The 11,348-nt window shown below is 46.9% G+C and overlaps 1 protein-coding gene across 1 annotated transcript in view; it reads right to left on the reverse strand.

Annotated features, from left to right (window-relative positions):
- Positions 1-7,776: 7,776 nt before the first annotated feature.
- LOC127009162 (trans-acting T-cell-specific transcription factor GATA-3-like) overlaps positions 7,777-11,348 on the reverse strand; it is a 178,645-nt gene continuing 175,073 nt past the window's right edge. Inside the window, exons 6-7 of the mRNA XM_050881956.1 lie at positions 10,073-10,408; positions 7,777-9,780 (exon numbers count right to left, since the gene is read on the reverse strand). Of these exons, the coding sequence (XP_050737913.1) occupies positions 9,754-9,780; positions 10,073-10,408 (363 nt within the window). The 3' untranslated portion in view covers positions 7,777-9,753. The remainder of the gene's footprint in view (positions 9,781-10,072; positions 10,409-11,348) is intronic.

Below are 11,348 nucleotides of genomic sequence, written 5' to 3' on the forward strand. Positions count from 1 at the left end.
GAAGGAACAGAAGAGAAGCAGGAGCACTGGCAACAATAATCTGACATCTATTCCTCATTTTTATATATGCAGTGTTCATATTCGGTTCTCTAAAATCATCCACCGCCCTGACCAACGGTGAGGAACCCAAGACACCAGAAGGAACAGAAGAGAAGCAGGAGCACCGGCAACAATAATCTGAAATCTATTCCTCATTTTTATATATGCAGTGTTCATATTCGGTTCTCTAAAATCATTCACCTCCCTGACCAACGGTGAGGAACCCAAGACACCAGAAGGAACAGAAGAGCAGCAGGAGCACTGGCAACAATAATCTGAAATCTATTCCTCATTTTTATATATGCAGTGGTTCATATTCGGTTCTCTAAAATCATCCACCGTCCTGACCAACGGTGAGGAACCCAAAGACACCAGCAGCAGCATCTTCTCCGCCGCAAAGATGAAGTTAAACGAGAGAAACGTGGTAGAAGTTTTGTTATGTTGTGTTCCTCTGATTCGCATGTCTTTTGCTGCGTAGTTTTGCGTCCGAGATGAAGCTAGAGGGACAGGGATGGAACACACACACACACACACACACACACACACACACACACACACACACACACACACACTCCCCCCCTCCACCCCTCCACACACACTCTCCCTCCCCCTCACGTATACAGTCCCTCCCTCCCCCCACCCCACCTACACCCACGAAACTCACCACAACGAACCAGATTTCCGTGGCCAATATTTCAGCCTCCCCGGCCCCCATAACTCTGCCCGTCCCGCCCATATTTCATCCCTCCTTCGCCTTTTCAGCGGCCGCCCACCCTCCAGATTAGTTCTCGTCAGCCACTCCACTCAGATAAAAGGAGGTAACGAGTTGATAACGAGTTGTATTCTACCGCGGTGAAAGGAAGATGTAAATGGCTCTCCGCGGCGTCCAGGAGAGGGTGTTGAGGCGCCACGTATACGGGGAGACCTTTGTTTTCCCTCATGATGCCGCCGCTCCATGACGCGCATTGTTCACCTGTTCTCGGGGAAAGGGAAAAAATGCATGTTAAGACGCGGGATCGGGGGATGGTTGGTTGCTTTTCTATAGCCGTCTTACAAGGAGGGTCTTTAGGAGTGGAATTAGTGGATGGTTGCTTCTTTATCCGTCTTGCGTTGAGGATGTTGAGACACGGGATCGGTGGGTGGATGTTTCTTTACGAGGAGGATCTTGAAACGTATGTATAGAGGAGTTGGTTTTATGAAGCCAGCGTACGTAGCCTGAGAGATTTAGGTTAGGTGACGCCATTTAAGTCTTAGATTGTGAAGGTTTGTTTTTAGTTGAGAATATAAAAGAAGATTCTGAAGGTTTGTTTTTAGTTGAGAATATAAAAGAAGATTCTGAAGGCTTGTTTTTAGTTGAGAATATAAAAGAAGATTCTGAAGGTTTGTTTTTAGTTGAGAATATAAAAGAAGATTCTGAAGGTTTGTTTTTAGTTGAGAATATAAAAGAAGATTCTGAAGGTTTGTTTTTAGTTGAGAATATAAAAGAAGATTCTGAAGGTTTGTTTTTAGTTGAGAATATAAAAGAAGATTCTGAAGGTTTGTTTTTAGTTGAGAATATAAAAGAAGATTCTGAAGGTTTGTTTTAGTTGAGAATATAAAAGACAGGGCCAAAATAGTTGAGAAAACATTACAACACACTGTTTTGAATTAAAGAAAGCAGATAAAAAAACAAAAGGCAAGATTTTGTTCAATGCATGGAATAGCTCGAAAGATGGCCTTATCAATGAAGCATTACCTTATTTTGTTTCCGTTGACTTGACGATCTCATTATTTTTTAGTCATGTTTCTGATAAATTCGCAAGAAGCACACTCATCACGATCCATTGCCGTCTGCTTTAGCGGGGAAAAATTCTGGCTGTTTCCTGTTAGTGAGTCATTCTCCGCGAAGGGATGACCACGAGGGAAGGAGACGAATACTTTCCCTCGAGAGATTATCCCAACCCTATGAAGCAAGGCCAAGCAGGGACACTAGGAGACCGAAGCACCTCAGGGAGTCCCCAAGAGTCATTAAAACTTGCAAAACCCACATTCCATGACCACCGAGTATCCCACGGAGTAGCCACACAGCCCCAGGGGGACCGACTAGGCCACAGGTGCACGGGAAAGGTCCGCCCATCAAGGTTACTCAGGGCTTCACGTTTCATCCTGACTTGAGCACAATGACGTCATCAGGACAAACAAAAAAAGAGCGACACCACCACCATCGTCCCCGCCACCGCCTCCGCCGCCGCCGCCTCGAGACTGACGGTCGCCTGTCAGGGTTTTTGTGAGTCACGTGACGGCCCCTTTGTGCCCCGACGAAGTGGTTTGTTTGTTGTTTCTCTGTTGTGTGGAGAGGCTGACTTCGGGAGGCCTGGCCGATCAAAGAGGCATTACTGGCATTGTTGGGTCCTGTATGCCGCCGGTGAGGGTCTCAAGTGCATCCACATCGATGTATAAAAAGGAAGGAAAACAAAGGAAAACAGAGACGCGGAGAAATAAGAGAAATAAGAAGGGAAAGAAGAAATAGATGGATATGATGTTCAACCTATAGACTATACCCTTAACCCTATACCCGTAGCTGTTGTTTATATATATTTCTCAAACTGTAACATCTCGACACATTTTGCCTCACCATGATTAAGTAATTGACCGACTCTTTGTGTCTTGGTTAACTCTGACTACTGAATTCTGACGAACGCATTAGCAGAACAAAGAAGTAATGCTTCCCTCAAGAAAACGTCACAACATAATATAGTCAAGACATCGATCAAACATTGAAAAAGGCAAAAGATGAAGAAATGAAAGGCGAAACAGCTTGTAACAAAAATCCCCTTCTTGTCCCATTGGCGGGGTGCTTCTCCTCCTGCTCTCCTGGAACGCCGGCGGAGGCAAGGGCGTGGAGGGCAGTTGGGTGAATCTTTCCTGCTTCGGCCACCTCTCCGCCTCCTCCCCTCGCCGTCTCTTCGCCTCGCCGCCTTCAGCCGCTAATGACCGCCTGGCCGGGGGCTGAGGGTTCCGCCGGTAATTTGTCTTTAGTGCTCTGTAATCCGCGGTAATGACAGCCTCCTCATCGTGCTGCTAAAACAAATAAGCGAGCGTAAAACCGTGCAATTACAGCGTGAGCCCTTCATTTAGCGCCAAGATTCCTCCTCAACGCTTGGCTCACCCGCCGCCCGGCTCCACCTTCCCTTTACCCGCGCGCTTAACAAATCATTGCCTCGTTAACAAACGTACTGTTTAAAAAGAAATAATAAATTCCAGCCATTTATAAAGTTTCCGTTGAATAATTTATACCACGTTTAGTTTTAAAAAATACTACCTAGTAATTATGCGTATCAGGTAGCGCGTAATTATCAAATTATAATGATAAAAAATCCGGCTTTTTACATCACTAACAATTTGCAACGAAAATAAAAACTGAGATTTATGGCCACAAGCGGCTTGGCGGGGACAGTGAAGGCGAGGCGGCCGCTCATTGCCTTACCTGAGCTCCTTTGTGCCTGGCGGGGCGTGCACAGTGAGCCGCCTTGTGCACGCCGCGCTGACCTTCGCTGAGCAGGACTAAAGACTCGACGCGCTGAGTGTTAACAATAAGCTTACCTGCATGTGCCCGGCGTGTTCACCGCTACCAAGCGTTACTAATGGCCTTACCTGTGCCGAGTGTGCGCAATTAGCTGACTTGTGCGTGCTGTGCTTACCTTTACTGAGCATGGCTAATAGTATCACCTGTTCTGGTCACAGCTCATTAAGTTACCTGAGCTGTTTGTACTAAATTAGCGATGATTATACCACCATACCTTATGAACTACGCCAGGCATATTTTGTGCACTTACCTGTATTGAGTAAACATGATGAACATATTTTCGCATATTGGGAAGACTTAAAGAACTTGCCTGCTCTGATTACGCCTAGAACTAATCCATGAGTACACCTGATAAAGTAACCTACCTGCAGACACTTGACTTACCTACTTACCTTCCTACTTACCTACCTACCTACCTACCTGACTAACTAACTAATTAACAAACTAACTAACTAACTAGATAAAGAAAGGAAGAAAGAATTAATTGCCTAACTAAATAACTGACTGACTAACCGACTGACTAATTAACTGACCTACTTAACTAACCAATTGACTCACTCACTCACGACATAATTAACTAACCAATAAGCTTCCCTACGCTAAGAGTAACTACTGAAGGAGTTCATACGGAGGAGGCGGGGCAGGGACAAGGACAAGAACGGGGACAGGTTGCCGCTACACCTGGGCGGGACAGAGAGCCAAGCCAAGCCAAGCAGACGGATAGTGAATCATCCGGCGCGCGGCTTTCACCCCCTCAGTCCTTCCTCCGTCCCGTTACCTCAAGTTACTGCCCTTTTTACCGCGTGGTTGATGAGGATGATGCTCGCCACTTGCTTCTTTAAATCCCATGATGCTATACTCTATATATCTCTACGACTCTCTCTTTCATTCTTTCTCTGTCTCTTCTCTGTTTTTTGTGTCTGTCTGCCTTTCTGTCTGTCTGTTTGTTTGCCTGTCTGTGTCTGTCTGTCTTTCCTTCTGTCTGTCTCTCTCAACATACACAGATGAATAGATAAATAGATTAATAGATATATAGAATACAGAGGAAGATAGAGAAGAAGAAAATAATGTTAATAGTAAAACAATACAGTCACTACTAATAATGACATATCCAGGTGGCATGATTTCACAAAGAGGATGAGGGAGGGGCAGAAGAAAGGAGGAAAGGGACGAAGCGAGGGACTTAAAGGGAGGGGATGAAGGGAGAAGGGTAAAGGGAGGGGCCGGGAATGTCATTATCTCCAATACACTAAAAAAAAGCCTCACTTTAGGGCCCCGTCAACCAGGTGTCCTTTTCTGCCCAAGACCAGACTAAACTAGATCATCATTAAGGAAAAAAAGGAAAAGGGGGTTGAATGTGATTTTAATGACTATTCTAATGGGTTTATGTTTGTTTAAGTTGGTGACTCGAGCGGATTAGTGCATTTGGTTTTCTTGATGCGACATTTTTTTTCAGATTAACACTCAAGGGCACAAAAAAAGGAAATAATAATAGAAAAAAGCCCGCTACTCGCTGCTCCTAAAAAGAATCCAAAGAGGTGGCCGAAAGAGGGGTAATTTTTTTAATATTTCAGATCATTAAAAGAGATATCGATGTGGTGGCTGTAATGTTAATGATTTAATTTATAACTATTAGATACTTAAACATTTGATATGGTTTATAGTCTCAAACATTTCGAAGCTTACACACCCACATCCGATAAGGTTTTCGTCGAGGTTGTGTTTAGTATTTCCAGGGGTATCTTTATGAGCCTTGGGATAATCCGACAAGGCTCTGCACCATGAATGTTAAATGCACTCATGAGAACCTGACTAATCTCCTCTGTGGCCTTGGGAAACAGTTGCTCTCTTGCCTTCTCTTACCTTCGCTCTGTTTACTTCCCCCCACCTTTTTCCCAGTCATGTGATTTGTGTAGCGTTAGGTTATATTAAGTCATATATTTGTGAGCAGCGAGTAGTGGGCTTTTTTTTATTATTGTTTACTTTTTGTGCCCTTGAGCTGTCTCCTTTGTTGTAAAAAAAAGTATGTACCCCCCTCCTCTGTAAAAATCCCCCCCCCCCCTCCCTTTTCTCAATAAAATCTGAATCTGAAATCTGTTAGAGCTGAACGTGTTTGAGAATACGCGTATGTGTTTTAATAATGTTCTTTGTGTCTCATTCTGAAGCACAAGACTATGATGCCTACTCACGGCGGCTGTTTGTATGTTACCCAATGCTGCCTTAAATAAAACCTACACCCAGTAACCACCTCTCCGTAATCAGCCATAAGACGAGGAAGCCACCACCATAACCACCACCACCACCACACACACATAGACAAACGCACTTACCCTTTACAGGCATCGCAGTCATTGGTATTGCACAGGTAGCCTCCGAGGTGTTACGTGTCCCTCAGTCCTTGCTTGTCGGCGTCTCTGTAGCGCGTCAGGGAGGCGAGAAAACCCTTGTCGATGAGGGTGAGGGAGTGCCTCGTGATAACCAGACGAAAGATACGGAATGACAATTGTGTGTGTACTATCTAGGTGAGCTGATTCTTGCGTTACTTTGTTTGTTTTAATCTTTCTATTGATTTATATTTAACTATCTCTTTATGTGTATGCTTTGAGATGAGGCTTATATTGAATGTTTGTTTGTTTGTTAAATGTTTGCTTTTACTTCGAAGGGATGCTTTTTCTTGACATGGCAAATTAACTTAATGACTTACTATTATTATCGTCATTATTATTTTCATTTTATTGTTATTAGTATCATTATTGTTAGCATTAGTAATAGCAGTGGAATCATAGTAGTATAAGTAGTAGTAGAAGTAGGAGTAGTATCATCATTATCATCATCATTATCACTATTATCATTATTTTACGTGTGGGAAGAAGCCTTGGTTAGCGGCGATGCGTCAGCTGATAACCGTTGACACAGCGCATCTGTAGACCGCTCAGTGTGACCATCCATCACGCTTCGCCCCGCGCTGATATGCATGCACGCAGGACCGGTCGAGGCGAGAGTCCTTATCAGCGAGTGTGTGTTTGTGTGTTGACGTGGGATAGTAGTAGTAGTAGTAGTAGTAGTAGTAGTAGTGTGTGCAGTAGTAATAACAGCAGCAGCAACAATCGTACAGTCGCGCTGGTTTCGACATTGTCAGCCACGTGGGGTCGCGACGCGGCGCCCCGACTCTGTAAATCCCTCGAAGTAAACAAAACACTCGAGGCGCCGCTCCTTCCCTTCACACAGGGGATTACCGCGCCGCCCCGGGAACACTGGCGGCGGCGGTGTCTCCCTACAGGTAATCCCGGACCCACAACAGAGGATTGATTAGAAAAAGCCGCTTGTAATCCGGGCGACGGGGAAGGAGGATCTGGGGGCCATGGGCTGGGGTGACTGTGATTCTGTCTGCCTGTCTGTCTGTCTGCCTTTCTGTTTGGCTCTCTGTCTCCTCCTGTTCCCGTTCCTTCCGGCCAGATCCTCACTCTTTCTTCCTCTCTCTCAGCCACGTTCCTCTTTTTCTCCCTCCCATCTCCTCCAGTTCTTCTCCTCCCTCTCTCTTTTTCTCCCTCATATGCAGTTTCTTCCGTTATGCTTTTCCCTGTCTTTTTTTCTCTCTCCCATCTGTTCAATAGTTCTCCTTTCTTTTTCTCCTTTCCAGCTCTGTTTCGCCATCCTCTACTCTCTTCAACTCCTCTCGTCCTGTTCCTTCCTTCTGCTTCCTCTCGCAATGCTCCCCAAATCCTAAATATGTGCTCCTCCCGTCTGGCTATACTCACACCTCTCCCCTCCCGCTGCTATTCCTCCCTTTCACCCAGTTTTTCCCCCGCCTAACTTCTCCCGTTTCTCCCTACTCCTCACGCCCTTGTAGTGAGTGCAGGGACGATAGCTTGTTTTAAGAGTAGACTTGATAGCTACATGGACGAGGATGACAGGTGGCAGTGGGGGGGAATCTGGAGCTGCCCTGTGTAGGCCATTCGGCGTCTTGCAGTTTCCCTATGTTCTTATGATCTTATGTTCTTTCCACTCCGTTCCGTCCCGTTTTCTCTCGCTCTTTTCTTCCCGCCCAGTTTAGGTGTTACTGGGACCGAGAGGAGCCTCCTTATAATGGTGCTTCCTCAGTCTTCCCGCCGTGTTTTGTTCCCTTATGAGGAGGAGGAGAAAAAGACGAGTCGGTCCATTTATAAGTAATGTTTTTATTTTTAGCAAAACGATGCAAGATTCAAAAAGCAGCCGAACACTTGATTGAACTCCGGAGGAAATATTTGTCAATGGTTTTACAGTCAACATAATCATTTCGTTCACAAGGAAGGTGTTGGCGGACGACAGACAGACAGACAGACACACACACACACACACACACACACACACACACACACACACACACACACACACACACACACACACACACACACACACACACACACACACACACACACACACACACACACACACACACACACACACACAGACACACACACAGACAGACAGACAGACACACAGACACACAGACAGACAGACACACACACACACACACACACACACACACACACACACACACACACACACACACAGACAGACAGACAGACAGACACACAGACAGACACACACACACACACACACACACACACACACACACACACACACACACACACACACACACACACACACACACAAAGACAGGCGGACATACATACATACATACATACAGACAGACACAAACGCAAAAAAAAAAATCACACACACACACACACACACACACACACACACACACACACACACACACACACACACACACACACACACACACACACACACACACACACTCCATATCACTGTTTTTGTGACGCTCAACAAGGCTTTCTAGTTTAAGCAAAAAAACACTGATAGCACAACGATTATACGAGAAATCTTAACACAAGGGAATGCCTGGAGAAGACCCGGTGCGCGCTCTGACACACACACACGGGTCCGGTGGAACACGCGAGAGTGGAAACAAAGAATGCAAGGAAAAAAGAAACACTGTATACACGAACACTTGTGAAATACGTCGGTGAATCGCACTTTTTGATGACTTCCGCGTTGCGCCGCAGTCAAGGTCTTCATGTTTTGCCTCCCATAGATGAGGGTCTTCGTTATGACAAGTTATCATTACGCGTCCTTGGCTCTCGTCACGACCTTCGTTGTTGGGATAAGTTACTCAGCTATTTACACAATCCTCGCCTTGAAGTGCTGCTGCCCGGCCGTCTTGGTGCTGTGCTGTGCGGGCCTGGTGGCGGCTCGGCGGGGACGGAGTGTCCTGCGCCGACATCCCGTCCCCGTCGCCCACAAGTGGTTGGCAAAAATCGCAAGGAGCTAGCGCCTCGCACCTTCCTCCCGGCGCAGGCCTCGCCGGGGCTGCGTCACACCGTCCACACAGAGGAACGACATCGACTAGTGGCAAGAAAACGCCGTCACACGCAGCGTCCACTTCATGGATATAGAATCTTCACGCTTAAATAATCTATATAAAATTATTTACATCACAACAAGAACTAATGTTTTATATTTTTTGACACATTAAAATATCTTAGGCTTTACATCTTTTTTTGTAACACGAGGCTTGTAAAATATATATTTTATATTATGGTAAATCGAAGAAAAAATATTATATGAAATTATTTTCCATCGAAGTATTTTCAATGGTCCAAACAGAGTAACTAAAAAAATCACATCCTAAATCGGGTCTGGGCGGGATAATCAGTCAATTTCGACTCATTTTGTCGTATTACTTAACAGGATGTCCTGGATTTTTTTTCATTCATGGACAGACACACTCCTACCAGGCATCCCGCTGTTCCGTGAGCCCCGCGAACACTGCTTTGCCCCAGCTCTGTCCTGCAGCGTCTCGGCAGCACCGGAACACGCTCACAAAGTGGTGTCAGCATGCAAGGATCAGCGTCCCGTGCAGGACAGGATCGTGTCCACACTCAGAGGTCTCGGTGGCAAGTGAACGTTTGCTGATCTTTCTGTAACCGCTGAGCACCGCTGCGTCCGCCTTCTCCTAATTCCTGCTGGGCGAGGCCTCGGGTTGCGGGCGGTCGTCGCAGCTCCCGAAACACAGCAAGCAAGCTGGGGTGGCTTGTTCGCCGAACTCACGCCCGCTACAAGGTCGCAGGCATCAGGTCAGGTCATGTGTAGTCAGACCGCCAACCATTCTGTAAAGCAAAGATTAAAGAGCTCAATATTCTTCATATGATATACACTGTAGGCAAAGAATGTTCTCAAGTTATATCTTTGGATGATTGTAAGCTATCAAATTTCCACAATGAATGATTGACTAACTCCTAGAGCACGTGATTCATTTTGCAATGTAAATGATATTACTTGCCGTTGTATTGAATATAAATATAAGTTATTTGCCCCTGAAAGGTGTATTTGAGTTATCGCCTCAGCCCTCGTGCTGGTAAGTTTTCTTGCTGTAGTGAAGGAAGGCCCAGAACAACTCACCATGGGATGCTGCAGCCCCAGGCTGGAGGGGATCTGGATCTGAGGGTTGGAGGAGAGGCCGAGGCCGACGCCAGACATGGCCGACATGCCGTGCATGGGCGGCGCCGACATGAAGCCGCCCGCCATGGAGGAGCCGTGCATCTGGCCGCCGTACATGTAGTGGGACATGGAGCCGAACCCGGAGCCGCCCGTGCCGAAGCCGCCAAAGCCGCCCTTGTCCAGGGGCTTCAGCATGTCCGGGAAGCCGAGCATTCCCTTCTTCTTCTTGGACTTGGAGCTCAGCTTGCGGTTGCGGGTCTGGATGCCTTCCTTCTTCATGGTGAGCGGCCGGTTCACCTGCGGAATGAGGGGCGTTGGTTAGGTCATCTCCAAAACATGTATACATGCAACATAACTAAGGCTCTCAGAAAAAGGTTCTCCCAAAGAAGTATACACCTAGAAGTGACTATCTCACCACAGTCCTTAATGAGACGCTGAAAGAGATAGGAAAAGTGTTTGTTTGATGCGCAGGTGTGAGACACGAGCAAGGGACAGGTACACCCTCAGCCCTGAGCTTGCCTGAGTACACCTGCCCCACCGTAGCTCCCACCCGCCCCGAGAGAACCAACCCTCCACAAATCTTGTGGCCCATTATCACGACTTAATATATGCCCTGTCTACATCAGCTTCCAGATCCATACAGGCGGCCGTCCGGTAGGCAGTTTAATGACACTATCGCATGAAAAATTAGGAGAGATCTGACGGCCCTGTCATATTATTTTTCACGTCACTTGCCTAATGAATCTCTCATCTGAATATTGATGGAGCCACTACTTCAGCCCGGCCAGACGCGTGTGTACAGCTTCCCCGCGGGTATAAAAGCCCCAGTTCTCTCTCCCCGCCAGCCCAACGGGACACGTGGCTGCAGGAACACAAAGCCTTTATTTTATTGGAATATTCAGTGCAGGTCAAACTCCGCGATAAGGTGCGCGGCGCTCAGTCTGGCGCAGGCAGCTCGCACCTCCCGGCCAGCCGTCGTAACCACCTCGGGACCGCCCACAGAGCCCCCAGCGGACGCCTTTTCACAGGCTCACGTTGAGTTTCTCCACGCATCACCTCCCAACGCCCGGCCGGAACTGTGAATCAATTTAAAAGCCGAAGCAAAAGTTGAGCCCGAAGCGATAACACCGTCTGTGGCCACGGCTGAGGACGACGGAGGTGCAAATCGAGATTATTTTCACAAGGTGCTCATCGCGCGGCGTCCGAGCCATCCCTCACCTCGCCACCCGCTCCTCGT

Source organism: Eriocheir sinensis, chromosome 40 (genome assembly GCF_024679095.1).
Source record: "Eriocheir sinensis breed Jianghai 21 chromosome 40, ASM2467909v1, whole genome shotgun sequence".
NCBI lineage: Eukaryota > Metazoa > Arthropoda > Malacostraca > Decapoda > Varunidae > Eriocheir > Eriocheir sinensis.